Source organism: Parathielavia appendiculata, assembly GCF_033297405.1.
Source record: "Parathielavia appendiculata strain CBS 731.68 unplaced genomic scaffold N657scaffold_3, whole genome shotgun sequence".
Lineage (NCBI taxonomy): Eukaryota > Fungi > Ascomycota > Sordariomycetes > Sordariales > Chaetomiaceae > Parathielavia > Parathielavia appendiculata.
Window position 1 is genome coordinate 938,739 of NW_026944222.1, and position 26,625 is coordinate 965,363.

The 26,625-nt window shown below is 55.5% G+C and overlaps 9 protein-coding genes across 9 annotated transcripts; 3 read left to right on the plus strand and 6 right to left on the minus strand.

Annotated features, from left to right (window-relative positions):
* Positions 1-82: 82 nt before the first annotated feature.
* N657DRAFT_654315 (Zn-dependent exopeptidase) lies at positions 83-2,909 on the minus strand (the record flags this gene model as incomplete). The annotated part of the gene is made up of 2 exons (XM_062794495.1): positions 83-265; positions 348-2,909. The coding sequence occupies 2 exons, from the start codon at positions 2,907-2,909 to the stop codon at positions 83-85; spliced, it is 2,745 nt and encodes a 914-aa protein (XP_062649535.1).
* A 4,391-nt stretch (positions 2,910-7,300) lies between these two features.
* Positions 7,301-12,948, minus strand: N657DRAFT_277799 (uncharacterized protein). Its single transcript, XM_062786583.1, has 5 exons — positions 12,778-12,948; positions 12,377-12,709; positions 8,797-12,322; positions 7,986-8,746; positions 7,301-7,901 (listed from the first exon to the last, which is right to left on the minus strand). Exons 2-5 carry the CDS (start codon positions 12,623-12,625, stop codon positions 7,632-7,634), a joined length of 4,806 nt encoding a protein of 1,601 aa, XP_062649536.1. The 5' UTR covers positions 12,626-12,709; positions 12,778-12,948; the 3' UTR covers positions 7,301-7,631.
* Positions 12,868-13,746, minus strand: N657DRAFT_277896 (uncharacterized protein). The gene is made up of 2 exons (XM_062786585.1): positions 13,403-13,746; positions 12,868-13,254 (listed from the first exon to the last, which is right to left on the minus strand). Exons 1-2 carry the CDS (start codon positions 13,645-13,647, stop codon positions 13,017-13,019), a joined length of 483 nt encoding a protein of 160 aa, XP_062649537.1. The 5' UTR covers positions 13,648-13,746; the 3' UTR covers positions 12,868-13,016.
* A 331-nt stretch (positions 13,747-14,077) lies between these two features.
* Positions 14,078-17,394, plus strand: N657DRAFT_277810 (uncharacterized protein). Its single transcript, XM_062786584.1, has 2 exons — positions 14,078-14,123; positions 14,264-17,394. The coding sequence occupies exon 2, from the start codon at positions 14,315-14,317 to the stop codon at positions 17,273-17,275; it is 2,961 nt and encodes a 986-aa protein (XP_062649538.1). The 5' UTR covers positions 14,078-14,123; positions 14,264-14,314; the 3' UTR covers positions 17,276-17,394.
* Positions 17,395-18,750: 1,356 nt separating this feature from the next.
* Positions 18,751-20,333, minus strand: N657DRAFT_654332 (uncharacterized protein; the record flags this gene model as incomplete). Its single annotated transcript, XM_062794496.1, has 3 exons — positions 18,751-18,835; positions 18,911-20,068; positions 20,104-20,333. The coding sequence occupies 3 exons, from the start codon at positions 20,331-20,333 to the stop codon at positions 18,751-18,753; spliced, it is 1,473 nt and encodes a 490-aa protein (XP_062649539.1).
* An 870-nt stretch (positions 20,334-21,203) lies between these two features.
* On the minus strand, positions 21,204-21,978 carry N657DRAFT_688454 (uncharacterized protein). Its single transcript, XM_062796939.1, has 2 exons — positions 21,949-21,978; positions 21,204-21,901 (listed from the first exon to the last, which is right to left on the minus strand). Exon 2 carries the CDS (start codon positions 21,862-21,864, stop codon positions 21,520-21,522), a length of 345 nt encoding a protein of 114 aa, XP_062649540.1. The 5' UTR covers positions 21,865-21,901; positions 21,949-21,978; the 3' UTR covers positions 21,204-21,519.
* Positions 21,979-22,167: 189 nt separating this feature from the next.
* N657DRAFT_678823 (uncharacterized protein) lies at positions 22,168-22,695 on the minus strand (the record flags this gene model as incomplete). The annotated part of the gene is made up of 1 exon (XM_062796115.1): positions 22,168-22,695. The coding sequence occupies one exon, from the start codon at positions 22,693-22,695 to the stop codon at positions 22,168-22,170; it is 528 nt and encodes a 175-aa protein (XP_062649541.1).
* Positions 22,696-23,795: 1,100 nt separating this feature from the next.
* N657DRAFT_642525 (uncharacterized protein) lies at positions 23,796-24,356 on the plus strand. The gene has a single exon (XM_062792361.1). The coding sequence runs from the start codon at positions 23,807-23,809 to the stop codon at positions 24,104-24,106; it is 300 nt and encodes a 99-aa protein (XP_062649542.1). The 5' UTR covers positions 23,796-23,806; the 3' UTR covers positions 24,107-24,356.
* Positions 24,357-24,587: 231 nt separating this feature from the next.
* Positions 24,588-26,368, plus strand: N657DRAFT_642526 (NAD(P)-binding protein). The gene is made up of 4 exons (XM_062792362.1): positions 24,588-24,897; positions 24,956-25,008; positions 25,067-25,235; positions 25,289-26,368. Exons 1-4 carry the CDS (start codon positions 24,857-24,859, stop codon positions 25,929-25,931), a joined length of 906 nt encoding a protein of 301 aa, XP_062649543.1. The 5' UTR covers positions 24,588-24,856; the 3' UTR covers positions 25,932-26,368.
* The last annotated feature ends 257 nt before the right edge of the window (positions 26,369-26,625 follow it).

The following is a 26,625-nucleotide window of genomic DNA, read 5'->3' on the forward strand; positions in this document are numbered from 1 at the left end:
AAAAGAGACGACATTTATAAACCGTCACCGCAGCCCTTTGAACCACCAGGGCAGAGTAGGAAAGGTGAGCGAATCGTCGGCGTCACTTGCCCAGATTAGCAGCCGCCTGGTTCAACACCCCAGCGACTCTATCCACAGTGAGCTGCGCGAGCGTCCAGTTGCCCGAGAAAACCGTGTCCCGGATGGAGGGGAAGTAAGCCTCGGTGTCATCGGACCAGAGAAGTGGGCCAAAGATGACGTGCTTGAACTGCGTGCGGCCGGGTATCTTATCATACAGGCAAAATTAGCACCTGATTACACTCCCACGGTGCAAGGGTGATGGGAATGAGGGAGAAGAGGAGACATACCCCGGCTTCATCAAGCAAATCCGTCTCAAACTTAGCCATGCCCGTGTTATACTCGCATCTCTGCCGCCCTAGACCGGGTGACTCCCACCCGCTGGTCGAGAGCACTTTCTTCTCCCACTCGAGCTCCCAGCGCGAGATCACGCGCAGTGTCTCGGCCGCGTCGCTGGCTGCTTTGCGGAGGGTGTCCAGGGACAGCGGCTGGTCCTTGGCTTGTTTTGCCGCCCACGTCTCGAGATCCGTGACCCAGTGTGTGAGCTTGTCGGCGTAGCTGGTCATGTCGAAGGGCAGAATGGGGCGGTCGGCGAGTTCGAGGATCAGGAGGCCCAGCATTTGGCCGAGAAGCGTGTGGTAGACGAAGCCCGGGTCGCCTACTGTTTCCATCCACTCGAAGTTCTCGTAGCTCGAGTGCGAAGGGTGCCTGTCACCTTCGAAGCGCAGGTCGAGGGACGAGGTACCGACGATGTCCTGGAAGCCGACGTAATCCGAGTCCGCGCCAAGGCTTTCAAGGTCTGCCCCTCGCCGGTCCCATAGGTTGCGCAGGGTAGTGTTGTAATGTGGATCGGCTACGCGATTCAGGACTTGAAGAAGCAGCTTGCGGAAGACTGGCGAGCCGGCGGCATGAAATGTGTCGCCGGTCACGGCTGTGTCGAGATTGATGTAGGCGAGAGCATCCTGGCGTAACGCTTCGTCGTTCTGCTCGACGTACTCGGTGGACCCAATCAGATTATACTCCTTGCCATCCCACGACGCAAACTCAATGGTGCGAAGTGGTCGCCAGCCGCGGGCCACTAGATCGCCCAGGACCCGAATAATCTCCATCATGACGGCTGTTCCCGAGTGAGGGCCAGCCGCGCCAAACGCCCAAGAATCACGGTGATTGCCGATAATGACCTTTTTTTCTCCCTGTTCAATGCCGGTAATCCTGCCGTAGACGTTCCAAATCGGCTGCTTCTCGATCTCGTCCTGCTCGTTCTTCAACCGAACGATGGGCGAAAAGCTGCTCCCCGTCCACCATTCGTCAATTTCAGGAACACCGCCAACCCATTGTTTCGGAACCTTTGAACCGATCCCCTTGAGATGCTGAAGCAGAATCTGAGCGTCGCGATATGCCAAGGGTAGACTGGGAATCCTGACAAGTCCTTTCGTCTGGTCGACCTTCATCCGCGGCATGTTGGGCTTGCTGCCCCAGCCCGGTGTCAAGACGTCTCCGGCGACCCACCTCATCAAGCTCACGGTTCCTCGGTGGACGCCGTCGGCGGGCATGAACCGACCTTCTGGCGCCGTTGTTCCCTTCAAGAAGCCGTTATCGGCGGGATCGTTATAAATGAGACACCCCGCAAATCCCGCCACCTCGGCCGCCTTGACCTTCAACGCGATGTCATCTAGCGAGCCGTAATGCCTCACTAATGCAATCGCCCCCTTCGTGTCGATACCGAGGTCCTTCAGCGTCTGGAAATCCTCCCTCGAGCCATAGTTTGCGTAGACAAGCGGGCCCTGAACCACTCCTGACTTTGAATGTCCATGAAAGACATAGGTCTGGTGTCCGGTCGTCCTCCCTCCGGCATCCTCCTCCTCCAACCTTGCGGACCAAGTCGCCTTCCCATCGACCCCGAGAATCTCCACCGCCCTCCCGCCAGCCTTGGGATAATTCAGATACACCTCGTACACGTCCCGCGTGACATCCTCCAGCCCGTACTTTCGAAACAACATCTCCGTATCCTCCATCAGTGCGAAATCGCCCTCAGTCCCGGCGAGATGGGCATAAGCCGTGAAATGTCTCAGGTGATCGCGTATCCTCCGCGGGTCGACGCTGCCCTGGACGTGGATGCGCACGCTCTCGGGGTCAAACATTTGGCTGCCCATCCGCCGCGCCATATTACTGAACAGGTCGCTCGCAAACAGCAGGTATAAGAATCCCAGCACGAGGACCGCGGCAAGGACCCGCCCCACGAGGAGGAAGAGCGCCGCGCTGCCGAATGTGGGGAGGGACGGCGGTTGGAAAAGCCAGGGCTCGGGCGCCTGTCCCTCTTGCGTCCTGCTGGGTGTTTGGTCGTTCGCTCCGCTCCCACTCCCGCTGCCGTTTCGTCGCCGTGGTAGGCCTGGTAATCGCCACTTCCACTTCCAGCGCCACTGCGGTAGCGAGAGACTCAGCCCGATGCGCTTGCCCCATGACGATCGACTCCGACCGCTGGCATTCGAGTCATCTATCTCCAGCTCTTGCATCTCCCGCCGCACTTGATCTGCCTCGCGCTCGTCGTCGGAATCGGAGTCGGCGTCGGAGCTGAACAGGTTGCTCTCGTCGTCGGTCTCGACCGTAGGGGGGCGGTAACCTCGTGGGGCTCGGCCTCGGGGATGTTGGGAGTTGGTGTTGGAAGACTCGAAGGCATGTCGGGGGTTTGTTAACAATGACTGCCCTTCAGCTTCTGCTTCGGTTATTGGTCGAGAAACTTCGATGGGCGAGTGTGCGATATCATGATGCCAGGCGCTGCCGCCCGCGACGGCCTCATCGTAGGTCGGTATTGGCGGCACGGCGTTGTATTGCTGGTCTTGGTTCAACACCATTGTGTGCGGTCTTGTGCAGTCGATGCGAGAGCGAATTAGGTCGGGTTGTCCGGGACATCCAGACCAGGAGATGAGGAGGTGCGAGCGATTGGAAGTCGAGAATAGACACGAATCGGACGGGTGAAAGGAGCGAAGAAGAAAACAATACTATATTTAGCGAACGGCAGAAGAAATCAGAAGGTGCTCATCGGGCCAGCTGCTCTGAGATCCAACTTTGTTGGATGAAGTTGGAATTATGTGTTGCGTCTGGAAGCATACGACGAAGGAACGGTCGCCCCTTGATCGCAGCTGCTCTTGGCGCCGCGACATCCCAATGTGGGGGCCATTTACTGTACCATTGTCTCTGGGCCTCCTGGGCTGAACTTCGTCTCTCGAGGTGATTCATCAAGATTACCTTGCTCAGCAAAACCGCAGTTCTTGATCTGAATGCGGAAATTTGAACCAAGCGCTGTTTGCAAGCTCGACGATAAAATCGCCCTCAATTGAGTTCCCACCTCACCTCCTCTCCTCAGGCGCGCCCGTGCTGATACGGAGTACTGCCCAGAGGCTTCCCTTATTCAAGGCGATCCAAGGTAACTACCATAGCGCGCCATCAGCTTACATATCAAGATTGATCTGGGCCCAATCCGTGAATGCGGAAGTGATAATAGGCGGTTCAACCGGCGAAATACCGCTCAATCCCGATGCAGCAACCTCAAGGTCGCCGCAGCTCGCTGCCCAGCGTCCCCATAAAGAGCCCCACCACAGCCAGTCAAAAAGAGCTATCCTCATAATCCTGATGTTGAACTGAGCTGGCCCCTTAGCACCTAGATTCAGGGGCTGGGCACTGTTGCCCAATGCAGTAAGCGTGGAAGGCTAATGCTAACTGGCTAGTATGACCTTAAGAGGAGGGACAAGGGAGGGTTAAGAAAATAAGGATAACTTGGACTAATACTAACTATAACGTTAGCCCTAAGGAAATATCATTATTGTTATATCCTATACCGCTATGCCCAAGGGCTCACCGGACCCTCTACTACTAATTACAAAGGAAAACCATGCCTGCAAAGCTAGACTGAAAACCTCTGTCCCCCTGTCACGAATTAACTAACAATAGGCCGCATGCCAGAAGGCCATATGTCACGGTACCAAGTCCGCCCTTCTTAGGTCACGTGCTAAACCACGTGCGCTTGTGTTCGTGGACCCACACTAGCTGTATCTAGCCTCGAGTAGCTTCCTCTCGCGAGAGCTTCCTCTCTCCTCATCGCACAACACAATCTTTCCCCAGACCTAGCCCTGTCCCGTAAACCCCTGACCAGGCCCGTGACACCATATGCGGGGCGCAAGGAACGCCCGAGCCAATCACTTAAGGAAGCAAGGCAGGCCAGTCTGGATGAAGCTGTCACGGGTGGGACAGGCTGATAGTCGAATGGCAGTTGTATTCGGGCTAAGCTACAGTCTGGGCTCTATTCCGTCAGGTACGGGCAGGCTTGATTGTCAAGACGTAGCTCAAGGAGCTACGAACAGAACTCGCGGCAGCGAGGTGCAGGATCTTCAACCCGCAGGGGCCCGTGCTTCCCACACGCCGGGCCCCATCCGTGGGTCCTGGCAGGCGCGGCGCAATCGCCGTGACACTATAGCCGTATCGAGATCTCAACACGCAATGAAGCGGCCGTTCTCACGCTCCCGCAGCCTAGCAGCAGTCTGGGCAACACCACATCTGCCACATCTACGAGTCAATCACAGCACTACGCAGGAACGGGAACACAGTAACAATACGGTGGCTCCCTGCGGGCGAAGAGGACAAGCTTTGGGAAATCGCTAAGAAGAATGCCAAACATGCCACTAGACAGGGTGCCACTCCGCAGACGCAAACGCCCTGGACACGCTCAACAACGCTCAACGTAGCATGGACCAAGAGAAGCACCACCAATCACCTGCCAGACAAAGCCGGAGCTCATTCCAAGCGAGTCGACGCAGCACTACCAGGCAAACACACCCGACTGCTGTACGACCACCTGTCACGAAAGGAGGCTGGCGTGCTCGCTCAGCTCAGAACAGGCATGGCAAGACTCAACGGTTACCTCCATCGGATTGGAGCAGCACCGGCAGATCAGTGCGCATGCGGGCAAGCCACAGAGAAAGTAGACCACTTCCTCTTCCGATGCAGAAAATGGACGGCATACCGAACGGAGATGCTCGAATGCACAGACACCCACAGAGGCAACATTTCGTTCTACCTAGGAGGGAAATCGCCATCGGATAAGAAAGACTGGACTCCCAACATGGCAGCCGTTCGGGCAACCATACGGTTCGCAATGGCCACAGGGCGCCTTGACACGAACCAACCGCAGGCCGACTAAACCACCCAACCCACCACAACACACCCAACCCACACCCCTCACCTCGTGCCACGGACAGCAGGCACCGCTTCAGCCGCCGAAGATAGGACGTTGAACACTTGGAGAATCGCCTTCAAGCCAGCCTACTAACAACCCTACTAACCCACGAGAATCCGCAGAGGAATCTATAAGAGAAGACATGAACTAGAATGAACTTTGTATGGGCTCCGGCGAGATCAGGACATATCTTTGGATATGTATAGTCAGATTGTAATAGTTGCCCTTTCGGGTTCCGCCGGGCGTCAATGAATTGTATTGTATTGTATTGTATATCTCGTTTTTCGTATTATGAGAAATATGAGCTAGAGTCCGTAGCCTCCGATGGATTCGATCGATATCTTCCTTGCGTGAAGGCAACGCGCTCCCATTGCGACGTCTATAGCGTGGACCGCTTGTGGGCCTTCATCTCAAGTCAGCCATGATCATTCCCAGCTCTGTAAGGGTCACCCGGAAGACATTGAAAGCCCAAAAGGTCCGAGAGTTTACGAGGCTCTGCCCGAGGCCGACACAATTTTAAAGGGGAATCCTGCAGGAAATATCCGCCTGGGCCCCAACGCCCCACACGGTGAGCGTGTTGGTAGTTGGATGTATCACGAAGTCGCACTTCGCTCGAATCATTCGAAGGATCCTAGTTTCACGTTGCATAACGTATAGCCTCATGTTGAAATGGCCAGGCTGCGAATAGTTGAGCCGGCTGGCAAGAGTGGTGTTTTTGATGGCCGTGGAAAGGGAGGTTGGCTCGGCTGTAGGCTCTACTCTTTCCCTTTTCCTACGGCACCTATTGCGTCTTGACTTTGTTTTGAGCAGTTCGACTTGGTGGAGGTTGTGTTTTCCAAGTGTTCAGCGTCCTATCTTCAGCAGCTAAAGCGGGATCTGCTAGTTGATGCTGTATGGTGTCAGTCGAATTTCCCCTACTGTGATTAACCCAATCTTCGTCGTGGTTCCTTTATGCAGTTGCGGAGCACTACGCAAATTCGCTCCCAAATGGATGTTGTTGTCCTCCCTATTTTCGCGGGACTGGGAGCGCCCTCTCTCACGTATGCTTCAGTGAGACGTCGTGAAGGGAAGACAAGAGAATGGGGAGGGAAGAAGCGGAGACAGGAGCAGAGGGGGACTTGAAGATAGCTGATTCAGGAGGGTTGATGAGCATGTCCTTGAGCTGGTGGAGGACCATATCCACCTTCGGCTGGGCTTGGCCTTCGGACTCGGGGTCTGCCGCGCTTTTCCAAGGTGCTGGCGCGAAAGATGTGATAGTTGGCTCCCCAGTGAGCTCCTACCACGAAATGGGTAGTGATGTTTGTGTCGAGAACCGAAAAGACAAGAGATTCCTTCATCTCCGGGCAGGAGAGGTTGAGTTTCTCCTCTAAAGTGGTGATGGTGTAGTGCAACGATGTGTGAGCGCCATGGCCAAGTTTGTATAGATCTAGGCATGAGGAACAAATCAGCACAGAGAACGATACCGGACCCGCTGTATGGGCCTTACCTGAACTGTGAGAGTGAGTCTCTAGCTACGTGGAAGCTCCATGAAGAATGAAGTCGTTAGGAGTAGGGGCTGTGGCATGGAAGGGCGTGTCAGCGTGAATCTCGCATTTGTGATAAGATGGTGGTAATGAACATGAACGACGGGACAGGTCCCATGCATTTTTCCGTATTCTGGGAAGCTGGCCTGTTTGAGACATCTCAGATCGTCGTTTGTATGCAAGCTGTTCGCATCGCCCAGGCCGCTGTAACCAGGCGGATGTGGGTTGACCTGGAACAGCAAGGAAAGGTGCATGTGTTGACAGGGGGATGGACGGGAGGGAGTGACGCACTGAGTCAGTTGGCTGGTGGCCCAATCCTTTGACAGGAAGGCGGGCGACCCCTGAGTCAGTTGGCTGGTGGCCCAATCCTTTGACAGGAAGACGGGCGAACCCGACCGGTGTTGGGTTGTCACTCTCATTGAGCGACAGAATCTGAAGCGGGGAGACTGCCAGTCACTCACTGCACCCATCTTTGTTTGCACACCGCCATGGAATGACTGAGAAAAAGGTATCCATGAAATTAAGACCTGATGATGATGTTGCAGGTGCTTGCACAGTCCCTGTCCATCGGTTGACAAAGCAAGCCAGAGGCTTGAATCCGGAATGACTCGGACAACCAGACATAGCCAGACTGTCAATGGCCTTTCACATCCCGTCATTCCACAGTAGGTCTCACTGCACGTCCGGGCTGGGACTTTGACAGCCTGTCTGCATCCGCAACAGGCGGAATTACCAGGTGGCTTGATCAATGAGCTGCCCACACCCCCAAATGAAGAACGCCTCATGATCTACCACAACCCTCCCAGCCCACCCCCTACCCTTCACTCATGCTCCGGCCTCCGCCTCTTGGTATCCGAACCCAAATAGTCAATGGCATTCCGACACAGCGGACAGGTATTCCGCCCGCTGTTCTGGAACCACTTGTACAGGCAGACCCTGTGGAAGAAGTGGTTACACGTGCCACACTTCTTGTCCGGCAGCGTCTTGTCCTGGGCGATGATGGAGTAGCAGATGGCGCACTCCTCCTGGTCCTTGAGGGCGAGCGAGATGTTGCGGCGGAAGGCCATCAGCCCGTCGACGAGGCTGCAGTTCTGTGGCGTGGGGTAGAAGGTTAGCGTTAGTGAAATCTGGCAGATATCCAAGGGGGAAGGGAAAGGGGGTAGGGCGGTGCTTACCCCAAACATAATGACGGCTTTGGTCGCCTTCAGCCAGGACTGCCACTTGTCCTCCTTGACGGCCACCCTCTTTACACTGACCACGTCGACGGGTTCGAGCGGGTAAGACTTTGGCACGTGCAGGGAGATGGTGGCTGCGTCGTCGTCGACGGGATACCCGGCCGTGATCTCGCGCGAGTTTTTGCTGACCTTGACGACGATCTCCTGGGTATCTGCGTCACCTTGCTCTTGCTTGGACGACCACTCAACGACTTCATCCAAGGCGTCTGCGATGATGAGAGGGGAGAAAAACCTCTCCATCCAGACCTGGATCGTATTCTTGGTCTGCTTGGAAGGGCAGTCCAGGTACCACATTTTGAAAAGACCTGGTATGTACTTGAGGATGAGGTAAAAAAGATGGATCAAGAGCCAGTTCATGTCCCGCTCCGCTGGTTCCGAGTCGGCGAGGTCGATGCTGTAGGAACGGATGTGCTCTGCTGTGAACCCTTCCTTATCGAGGTCAAGAGCACGAGCGAGAGCATGGCCGAGCACATCGGCAAGGAAGTGTAGCAGCGGGTCAAGGTGCTTCCCGCTCTTGAGGTTATCAGTATAGTCACTGCGAACCCTGAAGGAAGCTTTGCTGTATGCATCAAACACAAGATGCCAGGCAAGCAGGTAGGAACGGATGGCAACGGGGAACTGAGATAGGTCGTCGTCGGTGTAGTCGGCAGGGTCCGGCGCGTTAAGCAATAGGGAGAGCAGCTCGTCTGGAAGATTGGCCGCTAGAAACGATCAGCATCTCGGTCTAGCCTGCCCAAGGAATGGAGTGTACCTTTCTTGTCCATCACAACCGCAAGGTTGATGTCCTCTTGAGCAGCAGGCAGAGCTTTATGGAGCAAGCCGAACGCCGCCCTCTGGATCTCGCGCGATTCGGATGCAACAGCCTCGTACACGTCCTCAAGATCCGCTAGCTTAATGTCCGGGATCTTGCTCACGGCTCGTGCGAGGAGCGCATCCACCAGCCCGCTGGGTAGACTGGCAGTGGCTTCGCGGGGAATACAAAGAAGCCCAATGAGTGCTGCAGACTCCGCCTCTCTGTGACTTGCCAGGACTTCTGCAAGGTCGTCATTAGGTTCTTCAGTCGCGTGAAGTGCCTGCATCAGCTTCAGGGAAGCATAAATGTGCGGCAGCCGCTCCTCCGCTGCATCTTCGGCCGCTTTCTTCCACAGCCAAATGCAGTACTCGACCGCTTGCTCCCAGTACGGCCCGTAGGTATCCTTGGTGCCGGGAATGACTCGAGCAATGGCTTTGCAAATTTCAGTTGCAGCGCGGTAGTCTAATCGTTCCGGAGCATTTGTCCATCTCGTAAACTGCTGGAGGGCAAGGACTTGTTTCCGTGTCTCAACAGGTACCTCGCCCGCCTCGTAGACATCCAAGCACTGATTGAGGAGAACCAGAGATGGAAGGGCGCGGGGATTGGAAAGGTCAGGGAAGCCAGGCATCTCGCTTATGAGCCGAATACAGAACATCGAAACGGTTTTTGAGGAGGCGAGCTTGTCGCCAAAACCCGTGAGAAAGGCGGTGGCAATAAGGGCAGTATTTGGAGAGGATGTCATGATTCTTGTCTTCGTAAGCCACTGCTCGAGGCTGGTGTGCAGGCCGCCATGAGTTTGAACGAGGAGTTGAAGGAGGGAGCTCAGGGACTTGGCGGTGTAAAACGCCGCCGGGGTCAGGCCAACGCCTTGGTGGAGCATAAAGTTGATGAGACGTTCGATGAGCGAGTCGCCAGACATGCTCCAGTCAGTCCAGTCGCCGCAATCCGCTACAATAGCACGGACGGCTGCCGAGCTAAGCTCGCAGAACTCTTGTACCTCTGGTTCAGCCTCTGGGCCATCACTCCACAAGCCGCCCGTTTGAGCCGCAGAAAGCTGGTCTCCAGCGATAGCTTCGGTGAAACAGAGGAGGTACACCAATTCCAGCTGGAACTCTGGCGGCAGAGAGGACAATGAAATTCCAGAAGAGAGGAGCCTGGCCGTGAACAGCGCCATCCTCGCGGGAATGGAGCGCCCGCTGCTGTCACGGCTTGGTACCGGGAGCTTTGCATTTGGCTGCCCTTGGACCAGAAAGTATGCACCTCCCATGCTGCTCGTCAGGGACAAGGATGGGTTTGGCGGGCGCGTGAGAAAAGCCGTCAGCTCATTCATCCACACGGTTGAACTTGGGAAGACATCCTCAGGGGACACCGCACCCGATTTCAGTACTGCCAAAGCTTGTTGCACCAGGGTATCAACGTCAAGGGAAGAGGGACCGGCTTCGCGGAGGTGATTTTCAAGGATTCTGGCGACGGGGTTCTGCTCGGTAGGTTGCTCGTCGAGGAGCGATCTCAAAGTCCTTGCCTTTCCAGACAGCGTTGGGTCGGAAAGCTCGGTCATAGCAAGCAGACTGGTGACCAGACGCACATGCAGGTCATGGTTTGAAGATAATAGCTCGGGTCTCTTCTTCAAAACCAACTCGAGAGCCGCAGTTGCCGCTTGAGATGTTTCGGGCACGTCGTGACCAGAGATGATGTCGGTTGCGACGAGCCCTAAGGAATCCTCCGCCAAAACGTCGTAGGACAGGGTGGCTTCGCAAAGGTCCTTCAAGGCAGGTGAATCCTGGCCGTGAGCATACTCTTTCCAAGCAGAGACAAGGAATATTTGCAAGGAGTCCAACCGGGTCGCGTATGCAGTGACAGAAGGAATCCCAACAAGCGCCCTGACAGCCGAATATGCCGACGGACGGTCGGAAAGCTGCAGCGCTGCCTCAACTAGTGAAGTCCATGTTTTCCCAAACCGGTTTCCTGCCTCGCCCAGAATGGTGTTGAGGTCAGAGACAAGGTATGGCAGCGATGGGGATGAAACAATCACGCCATAATGTCCGGGTTGGTCGGCTGGGAACAGCGACTCCAACAGGTCGTTATCGGCATAGAGCTGGGGGCAATGCCTGAACGCTGATTGAATGACAGCCGCAGCCCCAAAGGGCTTGAAATTCCTCCTGGTCAGGAGATCAACGGCGCCATGCAAGACTTTCGTTGAAGACTTGGTGACGACTAACTGGATAAACGAATCTCTGTCCGCCACACGCGACAAAATGTTGGCTGCGAAGGCAAACCAACGCTCTCCTTCTGAAGCTAGCGCCGTCTGGGATTTCCGGTAGCCTTCAGAGACCTCAGGCAGGGAATTGGATATGTGAGAGAGTATTGCACTCTCCAGCTTCTGCCACACCTCAGTCACCACTGCAGGGGTTTCTTCGTCCGTGTGTCGGCCCACAATCACCCAAGCCTCGGCGAGGGAATCAGGCCGCTGTGGCGATGGCAACGATGACTCTGGAACAGGATGAAGGTACTGCCGAGTCACATTGGCGAGGTTGTCTTCAAGGAAGTTGGTGGATAGTGGCGAGTGACTGATAAAGAGCTCGAATACTTGTGCGTAGGAGTGGAAGGCTTGATGCCGACCTGTGCGGGTCTCAAGCCTGTCCGCTATCCCTTTTCGCATGGAACTTAGAAAGGTAGACACGATGTCGACTGAGGGGGTGGTGTCTGGCAAGATCTCAAGAAGCTGGCTCAAAGCCCGCCAGTACTCTTCGGCGCCTCCTTGTGATCCCTGGGCGACGAATTGGTGGAGCCGTTGCAGGGGATGCTTTTGTGTTCCCCAAACCTGTGGGAAACGGCTGGTAAGAGCGGCTAGGACCTTCAGTAGGTCAGTTGCAGACCCGGCCTGGGCCTTCTTCATGCTGTCGGCTACAAGCGCTTTCCCGACCTTCAGCAGGTGTGGTTCCAGGACCTGGGACTTGGCCTCAAGGAGGGTGTTCAAGAACTGGTACAAGACCCTTCGCACAAACCCATCCTCTGCTTTGGACATGGTCCACAGTGCGTCAACCTCGAGGTAGCGCGCCAAGCCGCTCTCGAGTGTGTTAATATTTCCTTTCCTCAGGAGATTCAGAGCAAGGGATAAACTGGCGCCGACGACCCGAAAATACTTCGCATCGGAATCCTGCTTTGTGGTCGATCTCTCATCACTCAAAGTATCCGGCGTCTCCTTGATGGCCTCGGTCGCGAAGTCGAGGACCCGGTTTTGCACGGCCTTCCAGAAAGCCTCCTCCTTCTCCTTGGTTTGCAGGAACGACGTCAAAGCGTCGCTGGAGGCTCGCGAAGCCCTCTTATCTCTATCGAAGGTACCCGCAACCCAGGGCCCAACAAAACTCGAAAGCTTCTTGGCCATGCGCTTCTTTGCTGCATTTAGGAGCTGGAATAGTACCTGGTGAGAGAGTTCCCGAACTCGCGCCGAATCGTCAATGGATAGCCTGGGATAAAGTTCAACCTGAAACGAGGCTCAGCAAATGTTGAAGTAACATGATATGGAATGTTGACCGACATATGCGTCTATTACAGGCTCCTCGAGCACCTGGCCGTCAGGCCCAACTCCCTGGACATAGGCAAGGATGTCCTGCAACGCCCGCTCTTTTGTTGTACTAGCTCTCTTTAAGAGGTTTTTGAACGGCACGACGACCTCCTGAGGTATGGCGGAGAAGTCGGGTGGTGGAGTGAGGTACGAGAGGGTCGTCGTCGACGTCGTGAAACCACCGAACCCGCCGCTATGGGCTTCTTTTTTGCCTGGAAGCATTGTTGTGGCTTAGACTTCTCGGAGGGGTTGTGACAAAACGTCCAAGGGAAGTCGGGCAGAAGGCGAGTTTGGCAAATCCCTTTTCTTCAACGTCCGTAAATCAGTATGGCCGTTAGGCTGTGCTCAACGAGGGGCAGGATGCAATCACGGACTGGAAAAGCTAGGTTGGGACGCAGACCGCACGCATTTATGTTATCGCTAGTGTTTCTGCTTCAGAACTGGCCGGCGACGTATCATTTACGCAATAGCTGCGTGATAAGACAATGTGCGTGAGCCAAAGGGTCGAGTAGCCGTGTTGTCGCGGAAGCTCAAAATTCGGCGTGACTGATCAAGTCCTGGGGTCCAGGTCGCAAGCCCCACCAGCGTACACTGTATGTGTAGCAGCTAGCCGTCACGTGACGCTAGGCATATACCAGCCTCGTAACCTCTGTAGCTCTACTGTACTGCGACTCCTGACCAACCATAGTAAATTCCGCGGATAGATATGGTACGTACATTGGGGCGCCCTCCCAGTTAGATGTAGTTGTAGTTTATAGAAGCATCTGACCGAGACCTCACTTCGTTTCCTATCCTGCGGAATATTCGAAGTTCGGGCCCATGTGCGGGGTGCCAAGGATGACATCATTGTTCTTCCGTGTCAGCATGTCCATCAAATACATGTAATGCCAGAGGTTCCGAAGAATTGCGTTCCAAACTTCTTGACATCGTTACGAATCTCGCAATGTTGTTTTACAAGTACTGTAGCTGAGTAGTCCATGAGGCAGCTACACTACCTACCTACAGTACCTATAGTAGTTGTACTGCTCGGAAGACCCCTGGTGCGCCCCATGATTTGCATTGAAGCTGCCGATTGCCGATCTTTCCGACAAGGAATTTGAACGTCGAAGTTTCTTGCTCTCTCTTCCTCCGCCATTTTCCTGCGACGCGCTCAACAACAAACAATTTTTGGCTGTTGCAAACCCAATTGTGCTACGGTGCCTTGCAGTTTTTTGTTGTATATCAAGCGAGTCAAGCACTCGCATTTAGCTCTCATCCTCTTGCCAATGCCGTTGTGAACATTGCCCAAGTCGGCGATGGAGGGGTCATCTCAGGACCTACCCCGCATAACCAGTACTCCCCTGGGGTTTGAAACGTCAATGGCTGACGTTGCAAAGGGTCTGCTGCTCTTCAGGGTCTCTTGCTCCGTGTTAGCCGCAATCGACGAATCATGGCACAGGAGGCTCATGTTGGCTTCCAGTCACGGCCCACAGGCATATGCACCGCACGACGATCATCGTCAGACATGGCATTCCAAGGCTCACGATCTGTCGTCTCTGAGGCACGCAGTCCCCTTGGGATACGGGGCCTTTTATTAGTCGCCTGAGCACCCCTTCTTCGTCCGCAACCCACGTTGCGCCCATTGCAGTTCTGCGATACTGGACGAAACACTCGATCCTTCATCGCATCGAGCGCACGCTCTTCGATGACATCAGTCCTGGCTATTGACGGCCTCCGCCATGTAAGTGAAGTGAACCCCGGCATTGCCGTCGGCATTGGCAACAGCCATCTATGTGGACCAGGAACCGTGTATTATGCCATGGCCGCATTACAGAATTCCAAAGCCATTCTTCATCTGCTGACTACCATAGAGAATACCAGGTAGCCGCATTCGGGTTAATAGCATGACATTGGCATCCTGACCCAAGCACCATGTCGTTGACCGTTGCTTCCGTTTTCGCCCGCCGCGGTCGGCACAGCGAAGCAGCGAACATAGCATCTCTCGGCTCGTTCGCGAGCGCTCCTCAACACCACCAGCAGTCAAGAGGCTATCGGTTCGGTCGCTTGTCATCGTATCTTCAGCCCTACATTCACCCAGACGTCTACGCCGGTCGTCCTGGTCAGTGTTCCAGATATTGCGAGAACCTGTATCGACGCCGGTCGTGGGTCAAGCACGGCCTCGCCGAGGATGTAAAATCGACGCTGAAGCGGGTTGTCAACAACTCCTGGTCTTCTCATCGCAGAGGAAGCCAAGGCGCAGGGCGATGTCTCAACACACATGCTTCTCCCATGAAGACGCTGGATAACCCTGACGGCGTCCGACCAGGTCAGAACATTGAAGACGTTGAGCGGGCGCCACTGGAGCATTTGCTGTTTGGTGACAAGAAGGATCCACGCGCACGAGCGAGTCAAAGGCCCTCCTCAACAGTCGGCGAGAGCAAAGCCGCCTCTTTCGACAGAAAAGGTGATGGCGGCTATGTCATCGACCCTATCACGAACCGCAAAGTTCCGAGGGAGTCGACCGGCTCGTTCTTAACCTCGGACCAAGGGGTGGAGGTGCCGATCAAAACGTTCAGACACTACAGGCCACAGTTTGAGCCGTTCAGACCGCCCGAAGTTCAGAGTGCCCAGGCCCCCATTTTCTCCGATGGACCGCCACCCGAGGCGGAGTTGAGGATGTACGATCAGAACAAGCCGTGGGACTCCGGCAACCAGCCGGACCGGACAGCCTTGCATCCTGATGAGAAAACAACTGTCAACCACCGCAGTGCACCTCATCCCAGCCTTCTGGAGGCTCTGAACTGGGAGCATAGGGATGTTTTATGGCACTCCAATGATAATATCGCATCGTCATCTGCCGGATCCATCGCACAGCCACAGGCCCACACTCGAGTTGCTCCCGAGTACACCGATCGGCATCAATACACCGTCGTAAGGTGTCGAGAGCTCGATGGCAAGCCGAAAGACGAGCAGACAACTCAGAGGCATGGTGACTTGTACAGATACGGTGCGGTCACAGCCCACGAGCCAGACGGCACGTCCAAGGTCAAGTCGGACTCCGCGACACATTCTCAAGAGCTGAACGAGTACCGGGAGATGCGCAGTCATGAACCTGACGGCAAGTACGCGGCAGAGTATACCGAGGCTCCCGACCAGGCGGAACTAGCATCGTACAGCCAACCCTTCTTTGCCCATGAGCCTGATGGCAAGTACGCAGCTAATCACGTCGAGTCCGAAAGGGACGTGGCGGAGCTTGCTAAGTACCGCCAACCCTTCTTTTCATACGAGCCGGATGGCAAATATGCCGCCTTCTACCTGGAGCAGCAGCGAGACGAGGTGGAGCTGTCTTGGTACAAACCGTTTCGCAGCCACGAGCCCGATGGCAAGTATGCCACCAACGACGTTGACAAGAACCCTGACACAGACGAGCTGGCCATATATGGCGCATTCCGCAGCCATGAACCAGATAGCAAGTACTCTCGAACAGACGGGGCCGCGTGTGAGCCGAGTGCGGTACATGAGTACCAGGCATCTCGGAGCGATAAGCCCGACGGAAGATATACCCGCGAAGCCGAGCCTACCATAGATGCTGCGAAGGAAGACGAGGACCTTGCTAACCACGAGGCCTTCAGCTATGAGGATGCTGAAACTCGGCCGTCGCAGCAAGAGAGTGGGCCAAGCAAGGACGCCGCTGACTTCCAGGGGCACCGGACGCTTCAGCACTACGAGCCTGATGGACCGGTCGAGTCTCAGGAATATGAGGATTACGATCCGGCAGAGCTGTGCAAGTACCAGGCGGTGAGGTGGAACGAGCCGGATGGGAAACTTGTCGAGGCGAAGACGGCCGACCAGGAGCCCGCGTTTTATGTGGAGGATGAGACGCAGGAGAAACCCCCGTTTCGCAACCATGTGGAGGAGCTGATGGCGCAAGCTTCCGCTGAGGCCGACACCCTAGCCAGCGAGACTCTCTCAAGCTCCCACCAGCCGGACGGCGGCAATGGTGGCCAAGATTACAGGTCGAAAGGTTTGATGGGGAACTTTGTCCGAGACTTCCCTGAAGAGTTCTCCAAGTCATGGACTACCGAAACGGCTCAGGGTGACCCCTCGCTGCTGTCACCAGAGCAGCAGGTCTCCGACATGGCGATACAGCCGGCCTTGGATCGCTACAGCACACCCAAGGCAACAACCACACCAACAGAAGACCTCCCCCCCGTCAAACCCACCGAGCCCGCCCTCTACAAGGTACTAGTCTACGACCCAACAATGCAGCGTATCGAAACCGCCGAAACAATCTCCATCGTCCCCGACAGCGCGGCCCCGCTCACCCCCGCCGCGGTCCTCCTCCGCATCTCCAACCCGGCCCGGTTCTTCCCCCACTTTGCGCCGCTCCAGGCTCAAGGCTTCGAAATTGTCTCGGGTAGCGGTGACGTGCTCATCTTCCGCAAGGTGCGGGACCCGCTGCCCGAGGCGAAGGAGCAGCAATCTTCCTCGGCAGCAGCAGCTGTTCGTGGTGGTCCTTCTTCTTCTTGTTTTTCTTCTTCTTCTTCTTCTTCTTCTGGTGTTAACCCTATCGACATGACGGGCGGGCAGAGGGATTATACCGTTGCCGCGGGCCGGTTTGCCAGTCCTACGGGGTTTGTTAACTATGATCTACCGCCGGATCCGACGAGCGCTAGACCGAGTCCTGTGTGGGATTATAGTGAAGCGTCGGCTCGTGAGGAAGGGGGTGTTGGTGAGGACAAGGGGAAGGTGGGCAAGAAGAAGGGACGGAGCCTGCCCAAACGGGTTGCGGTTGGGGCGGTGTGGTTGGCGGGGTTGTCGTACTCGCTTGGTGTGGTGACCGAGTCCTTCAAGAGTGGTGGGGTGGATGGGAAGGGACCGAAAGGGTTCTGAGGGAGAATGGGGGAGATAGTAAGGTTGGACACAGTGGTTCTTGTTTCTTTTTTTTGCTTCGGTTTGGGGTCCCTCAACTGGTTTACACAGACAACGTTGTGGAAACATTGAGCTGGTGACATGACAACTGGGGGAGTTGGACATGGAATCGGAAGGCACTCTGGCGTCTCACCCTCGCTTGTATATGGCTTACTTGATCAGACTGCACATACCGCGGGGCGGGATAAGAGGGGACTGTTATGGGTAGGGCTGGGGGTTTGCTTGCTTGTTAATTAAGTTATGGTTCCGCTCAGAGTGTATATCGGGTAACTCTGCTCTGCTTTTGAAATCTGATATCCTGATGAGGTGTACCTCACTTTTCTCATGTCTCATTTTGGGCGTAAATGGTCGTGGCGAAATTGCCTTTCCCGCGAATACACTGTAGCATAAAGCCATCATGAGCATTTTCACCTAACGTAAGTTATCTTAAAACACTAAAACCCTCTTTCTTCCTGTTAGATGAAATGAGAACACCGCCGTCTCGCTCGTAGTTTCTGTATCATCCCAATTCGACTGCCATGTAATTTTCAATAAATGAAGGGTGATGCCGGACTCCTCATCCCGCCTCAGCCGCTAAACACAATCATACTACTTATCATGGCATATCTTGTTTTTTCTTCACAAGTGATTACCACGCTCAAAGCACGTTTGCCCTACTCCCTCAAGAACGCAACACAGACACTTTGAATAAAACACCAAGGCAGCATGATAAAAGAAGACAGCTCAAAAGGCTCGCCAAATACCCAGTCCATCCAGCTGAATGATACAGAAGAATGTAAGAAAATAAGGTAAATGCCCGATTGAAACCTCACGTCTCAGCCACGGCGTCAGTCTCAGTGAAACCCCTCTTCCGATCCTCCTTGACGTTCTCCCACTCCCGCTTCTGCACCTCATGCTTGTACTCCTGCTTGTCCCAGCTCTGGCGGCGGTCGAAGGCGGGCTTCCAGCTCATGGCGCGCTGCGCTGCTGCCGCGGCATCGCCGGGCTTGATGACGGTGGTTTTCTGGGTGCTGTTGTTGTTGTTGTCGTCATCGGTATGCTGGAAGTAATGGGAGCGGTGATGGTGTTCTCTGGGCGTGAGGAGGGCGGCGCAGAGGTCGTCTGCTGTGGATGAGTTCGTGCTGTTGATGTTGGCTTGCATGGCTGGTGGGTTGGTGGACGCGGTCGAGGTGGATGTTGTGGAGTGGATTGTGGATTTGGCGGGGTCCTGTTGTTGCAAGGGAATGTTTCCGAGGTTTTAATACTTGGTGATGTTTTAGAGAGTGTTCCGAAACTTTTGTGGTTGCCAGGGTCTGACTGGATCTTTAGTGAGACCAGGAATTTGGCGAGAATTTAAGATGTGTTTCGGTTCATCTCAGCTTTGACGATTGTCGATCTCAGGGTGCTTCAGTCCGTGTGAGGTCATTGACGGTGAGTGATGTCGCTGCGGGGCTCGACTAGGCTTTATCCGCTCTTATCGGAGGCGCCAAGGCCTCTTCAGGTCGATCATTTTGCTGATCGATTTTGATCCTGGCCTCGTTTCTTCCCACATCCAACCACCAACAGAAGCTGTGTTACGGCATTGCATCGCGATGCGTGCCGTGTGCAGCAACCCACGCTGGCTTGCCTCGCCCCGGTGTGCTCGCCCTTGGCGCATTGCCGCTCAAATCGTATCTTGGCGACGACTTGGGCAATTGCGCGCTCAATCTCGCTGCCGCTGATGGACTCGCCGGACTCCGTGGCAGTCTCCAGAAGCTGCGTGTGGTCGGACTCGCCGAGCCCGGCGACGGTCGTCCCATGGAAAGAGGGTTCGGTATCCTCAACCTGTTCAACACTGCCGCCGGATCGTTGACCTTCTCGCCAAACGACTCTCGGATCGTCCTGCGCGTTGAAACGGTCGACTGCATGGACCTCGGCGAGCTATGCGGCGGCTGCAGAGACGAGCCCTTGTCCCACAGGCGCTGGTGCATCCAGGCCCGTGGGGGAAGTTGAAGGTCGCCTTCGAGCTCCGCCGGGTTCGGCGTGCTGCCGATGGCGGGAGACCCGGAGTCGAGCTCGGATGTGGGGCTTGCCATCGACTTGGGCGTCGCTGAGTTGGCTCTCGTGTGCCGATGCACTTTTTCCAGGCTGGTTTCATGACCTTTTTTTCTTGACCGCGACTTTTTTCGCTTTACGGCCTTCCTGTACCGCCGGATAAGGCGGAACGTAGCAACCCATACCAAAATGCCTGCCACCACTGTTACGACGAAGATGACAACGATGCCGGTTCCACGGTCCAGAGACCCAATTTTCCCGCTCGGATTTCCCGATGCAGTGTTTGCCAGGCCAAGGCTACCTGTCGGGCTACCGGTCTCAAAGATCAGGGTGACACCTTCACTCCGTGTGTTAGTGTCCGTGATCAGGGTGTCCGACGACGCGGGCTCATTGTCGTCCTCCGTCGCTGGCCCTTTTTTTGGTTTTCCGGTCGTTTCCGTCGTGGAACTGGTGGTTGTGGTCGACCGAGCGGAGGTCACAAGTGTGGTCCCTGCCTCTGTCCTGGCAAGCCTTAAGCCTGGCGTGAGTGGGTGTGTCTCGAGCATGCTGAAGTCTGCCTCGACCCATCGGGTTTGAATTGCTGGTCCCACTGTGATAACAGGGCCAGCTGTCGTCGCATCACGCGCGAAGGCCCATACACCTCCGCGGGAGTCAGTAATGTCAGTGGTGCAGGTCAAGCCAATCGGCACGCAGTACACGGCCGTCTCTCCGGGCAAGATGGCAGGAAACCCTTCATTTGTCCTCGTCTTGGTGACACCACAGTCTGGACCGACGACAAAGCCGCGAGGACAGATGGCTGGTGATAATAGTGGAAGCCGGCTCGAGCGATGTTAGTCCTCCACGATAGCGGATCGCATGAGGCTAGCCCTCTTGTCGGAAACGCCGGGTACTGAGAGGGCAGCCTGGTGGTCGTTAAGAGCCAGCTCGTGGGGCAGGGAGGCGTAAATACGGATGTTAGTGCAGCCAACGGTCCCGCGCCGCTGCGGGTTGCAGTTGGGGCTGACATCTAGCCCGGGTGGCGTTGACGAACCCACATCGGCTCTTCTGTTGGGGCGGGCAAAAGAACCGTGATCATCCTTTCAGAGCTTTGGCAGACGGGCAAAAGTTCGGCTACATATTGCACAGCGACGGCATAGTCATGGGAACTCTGAGCATCTTATCCTTTACTGGTATCATGCCCCAGCCCATTCTGCCTCCAGAAAGCGGCAGAGCAGCGTACTCTTGGATGAGGTCCGGGCGGATGACATCCCGGATGCGGATGCTGGGCAGATCTCGGCAGTGCGACTGCTATACTGCGCGATGTAGGATCCCGTGGTCTAGGACCTTCAGCAACACGACCTCGTCCGGGTAATGTTGCTCGACTGTTGGTTTCTGTAAGCCTGAAAAGCTCGGAGAGGGAAGCTTCCCTGCGGCACAGCGTATCGCAATCCGCATGCCAAAAACAGTACCAACTGCCCTTTCCACCGCCAACGGATCCCACACCGCACGGAGTTCTGCTCCATCACAGCCAACACACACTGCATCCAAACTTGCGATGTTCCCGTCTCGGATATCAGTTTTGTTTCTGGACGACACCTGACAGAAAGGTCTCCAGCTGTTACGACTGCCCTCACATTCCACAACACGGAGCCGTCTGCCGTGCCAAGCATCGCTCGATGCTCCTCAGCTTGGGTTCCTAGGTTGTCGGCTTGGAGACCACTCGGATACCATCTCCCCGATCTGGCCCAGCGGCGGTCGATACTACTTCCCCTGGTGAACTGACGTCACCTGGGAGGTTAAGGTGACACAAGGCTTGGGAGGGGCCCCACTCCAGCTGAGCAGCCTCCCTAACGCCGCCGCACAGCTGCTGACGCCAGGAATCCTGTGGTCGTTTCAGGTCAACAGCGGGTTAAGACGGGCTGGGTCTTGGCAGCCATTAGCGTGCGGCTGTGATGCAAGAAACCAAGCCGGATCTAGGCTGAGCCCCTGAAGCGAACGCTTAACTAAGCTTGGTGAATGCCCTGACCTCGGGCGGGCGAGCTTGACGCCCTGCCAGTCCTTGTTATCTCTGGCGACGAAAGAGACACTGCCAACGTCACTGCCGGTGAGACTGGTTGATTGTATCGGATAGTGGAAGCCCGGCAGAAGAAGCTTGAAAACCACGGCATGGCATCGCTTGACATGGGCGTGGCAACTGCACCATATTCCTTTGATCATTCAGGGAAGGTCAACAACACACACCCCCTTACCACTCCCGAGTCCTTACCACAACATTCCTTTCCCCTTTGAAATTCCAGAATCAGCCAAGACACAATCAATTTCAAATCACATGCAGCCTCACAAACCCCCTCTTCACCTCCTCGCCTCCTCCCTCCTCCAAGCAACCCTCCGCACCCTCGCCCTCCTCTTCTCCCAGAATAACCACAAATCCCGCCAGTGGCTCCTCGCCCAAATCTCTGAACACACGCCCTCGACCCAAGCCTCGCCCGGTGCGGCAGCCTGCGCGCCCAGATGCGGCGCTTCGAGCACTTTGTCTTCTGGCACGACCGGCTCGTCATCCTGAAGCAGACCTTTGACGAGTCCGGCCCGCTCGAGCTGCGGCAGTGGTAGAACGACCGGCGCAACTCGGTGCAATTGTATACTTCCTCGGTGGCGATCCTAGTCTTCGTCATGACGGTGTTTTTGGGGCTCGTGCAGAGCGTTGACGGCGCGTTGCAGGTGTATCTGAGCTGGCAGGCGTTGAGACAGGAGGTGACGTGACGCGGCCGGGGGTTTGCGCAAGCATGTGGTACGCTTGGCTCCCATGGCTTGGTTGACTCGGCTTCCTGGCGAATCGATTTAGTTCGAGGTGAGAGGTCTTATCACTGGTGGTACCGCAGAAACCCGGCATGATGGAAGATAAAGACGGTCTGGTCGTCGTCTGACAGCAGCAGGTGATCGACAATGTTGCTGGTCCACTTGATCTTCATGCTACCGACGTATGCGAGGTTCCGGGCGGTAAAAGGTCTTCCCAGCCTGGAATTATCTGGCTGAAGCTGCTTTTCGGGTTGGAAATGCCGCTCAATGGTTTGCCGAAGTGTTTGGTGGCCGGACCAGGTCAGGGGGTTGGAGCCCGAGAAGCAAAGCTTGTGCACGCCCACTTCTGCCATCAGGAGCAGGCTCGCACACAAGTCGATGGTGGTGTCCGTCGTCCTCGACTCCCATCCCAGGGACGAGCGAGTTTCGTCTCTCGTGACATCTGTCAAGGTCCGTTGTTTGGCGATAGTGACGAGAGCATCGTGTGACTTCACGCAGACGTAGATGCCGCCGTCCCGAGAGAATCGCTGGCACCGCGTCGAGTAATAGTCAAAGTAGGACGTCATGTTCAGGCTTGCGGCCTCCTGCTTCATGCCGCATTCTGGTTACAACTCTTGAAGTATACAGGTCCGGAGATGTTTGGGATGGGGTATTTCTGCAAGGAGGAATCCATATCTGTAATCCGGGGTTTGAGTTGATTGTTCACATAATCACTCTGTGGGAGCAACACATTTGGGCCGTGGCCGTCTTCCATCAGAGATGGCCGGCCGGGATGGGAGGCCACCCATCTTGCCGATACCCCTAAGAGCCAGTTCAAGATATGCTCCCGACTTGGGTTAATCTGCGGGGATCCAACGTACTTTGTATTCACTCTCTTTCCGCTGAGGAGTGAGATTTGCTAATGCCTTGTTTGTTCACTTGCCTTGTTTGTTCAAGTGGCTGAGAGTCCTTCATCTTAGAGAACCATGCAGGTGCTGAGTTGGGTGCTCCATCCCGATGTTTGATTGTCATGCGCGACGTACCCTCTTCGGCCTTCGGAGGAATGGATTTGAAGGCCGAGCTTGAAAACTTAAGGCCTCTTGGCTTCCTGTACGATTCGACAACTGTCCGGGCCGTTGATCCTCTGTCGAATTCCTTTAAGGTCCCGAAAGAATCGGTGGAGGTACACGCGACAAAATCAGGACCATGAATGGACGACGACTGGAAGCAAGAATTCCGAACTGGCCGAATAGCAAGATCAGCGTGGCAGGCTGCCGGAGGCGCCATCAGTTATACAGGCCGCTACATGCTTCATTTGGTAAACAACTTCCTATCGGCGGCACCAGCAGACGTATATGCCATCCCTCGTCGGCAGTCTTTCACTTCTGAATTAAGTGAGGACGAGTGCGAGATCATTGGCCTGAGCGACGAGGAAGACGAAAACGACGAGGCCGTCACACACATGAGCCACAGTATTCCAACGCCGATTCCCAGCGACTCCGAATCTTCATCGGACCCGGACAGCCCCTTAACTTCCGAGGCACATGGATATTCGATGCCCTCGCATGAGAGCTTCGAAGAACAAGGCACGCAGGTCTCTGCCTTGCGGACTCAACTCGACACTCTCGAAATTGATGGGCAGCGGCAGTGTGAAGGGCCTCCGAGCCGTGGACGAACCGTGAAAATCGGACACGTCACCCTGACATCATCTCTGCTGGACTCTGCATGGTGCTGCTAGACCCCGACAAGCCCAGCATGAGTGAACTCGACGAGTTTAAGTTGGACTGGGGCCTTCGAAATACGGCAATCCCCCTTGAATCGTTCCAGGAGCACATAAAAACCCGGCCAAGTGGCACTGCCATCAAGACGACGACACCAAGCGGCACCATTGGCGGTACGCTTTCGGGAACCCCATCCTTTGTGCGTCTCCCTGGCTTCAAAGCTTTTCAGGAAGTCTACACGGCCATGCTGTACAGACCCCTTTTTGCCCGGGGATTGCGGGAGCTGGGTTCGGCATGTCGTTAGCGGAAAGCTCCTCGGTCATGTCATGGCTGGCAGTCAGACGACGGGCCTGGTCCTAGTGATGCCCGCAGGGAAAAATTTTGCCGAAGCCGTAGCAGCCTTCTCGGGATCAGAACACTGGAACGAGTACCCCCTTTCGGCCCACAGCAACCTTATTCGGTCTATGCATATGGCCATGAGACCACAAGCATCTCAGCGTAGTCCGATGACTGTCTGGACCTCTTTGACTGGGATCGCTTTGAACTGGAGAGGAACCAAGCAACAGATGTCACTGAAGGGCGTCCGGCGACGGCAGTTTCTTTTCTTGATTGCATGTGATGACTGGAGGCCGAGGGTCAGGGTTGGTTGTGAGATACAATACGATACAATACGTGCACTGGAGGAATATTTCGTGACTGTCAGTCTTCCGTGTACTGGGGTCAAATAGCCTATGCAAAGGTTTCCGCTATATTCGCTACCTCAGACCCACACCATAGGTAATGCATTCTGATATCCAACAGACCAGCCCTTCATGATTTCGGCCCCTACGTAGGTGTTGTGTGGTATTGTGGCCGCACGCCTGAAACTTCGAGTTGATAACCCTAACCGGATAAAAGTTGCCTCGGTTGAGCGCGGTGGGGTGCTGCATTTTCAATGCAAAACCCTAAGTTGGCAACATCATTTTGTTGGCAAGCTTGCCATGACCGGATCTGAGTCCATCCCACATTTGGAATCTTAACGTCCCTCATTGCTCATATCACAGCGATCGGAAACATGGGTCCCAAGCCGGGCCAAAAGACAGTGCTCATCACCGGGTACGTCTCCCGTCCACTGCCGCGCCTCCGCCGAATCCCGGTGCTAACCTCAACCCAGCTGCACCCCAGGCGGGATTGGCCATGCGCTGTGCATGGAATTCCACGCCAAAGGCATATCACCCTTGGCCATGATTATGGAAACACAGACCACAGTATTGACACGCAGCAGGCGTGCACGTCATTGCGACGGCGCGAAACCCCGCCGTGCTTTCCGAGATGGCCGCCCTCGGCATGACCACGTTCCCCCTCGACGTCACCGATGAGGAGAGCATCAAGGCCTGCCATAAGGCGGTATCCCATCTCACCGGCGGCAAGCTCGACATTCTCGTCAACAACGCGTGCGACCACCTTCCCCATCCTCCCCTTACCCACTCACTAACAACAACTACAGCGGCCGCACCCACACACACCCAGCAACCGACATCTCCCTCCCCGACGTCCGACAGACCTTTGAAACCAACGTCTTCGGCGTCATGGCCATGTGCGCGGCCTTCGCCGACCTGCTGATCGACTCGCGCGGCCTCATCATCAACATCGCCTCCCTCGCCGCCATCACCCCCTACGTCTTCGGCTCCGTATACTGCGCCAGCAAGGGCGCCGTGACGTCCTATTCGCGCACCCTGCGCCTCGAGCTCAAGCCCTTTGGCGTGCGCGTCATGGTCGCCATGGCGGGCACCGTCCGGAGCAGGATCGCGAGCCACGCGCACCGGACGCTGCCCGAGAACAGCATCTACCAGCGGGTGAGGGGCATGTTTGAGAGGCGGTTGACGTTCTCGCAGAATAATGCTACCGTCGAGACGGGGGAGTTTGCGAGGAAATTGGTGGCCAAGGCGTTGGCGCCGGAGTGGCCTTTGATATTGAGGGCGTGGTTCGGCAGGCCGGATTGGTTTTGGGCGGGGGGTTGGGCGACTGGGGTGTGGTTTGCTACTTGGCTTGGGGAGTGGGTGCTGGATTTTGTCATGTATCGCATGATTGGGATGAAGCAGCTTGAGGGGGTGTTGAGGGAGGAGGAGAGGCAGAAGAAGCTGAAGTGAGGGACCGGTCAGCAGTTACTGTAGCTTGGTACAGTGTTTTCGGGACACGCCTTCGGCGGCGCGTGATATCTGGTGTGAGTTTCCCCGGTACCTTCAGCAGAAGCTGTAGCAGTAACTAAGCACTTTTATTCTATAACTATCCTTGTTATTAGGTGAAAGGGTACAAGCGGAAATCATTATCATAACTATACTTATATTGCTGGGGCTTGCTGGTCACTGCAACCGGGTGCGGCGAAGGACAACAACATACAGCACCGGTATAGATCTTGCATTTGGCTGCCGTCTACCTAGTCTGTGCGAGTGGTTATATCTAGCTGATCGAGTGGTTGGTTACCTAATCCCAGCATGACCGACAATACGACAGAGCCTGCCGTCGATGCATCAGCGATCACTGACGGCAGGTCAACGGCAGAGCGACGGCAGTCGCCAACGAGCAATGGCTGTCGTCGTCAACTGCCCTATTCCCCCCCAAGCGAAGAATTCCTACGTCCTCGTTGATCATGAGTATAGTGGCTGTACAACACTGATTCCACAAACCTCTCCTCCTTCGTCAGCAACACTCAGCGACAAGCAAACCCTCCGCTCCGACCATATCACACCAAGCGTCAAATCCTATACAAGAGGGCACTTTTAGGCCGATGTTTCCTGTGCCTGTCCGCTTGTGGCCGCTCCCCTTTGTCTCTGTTTGCGCTCT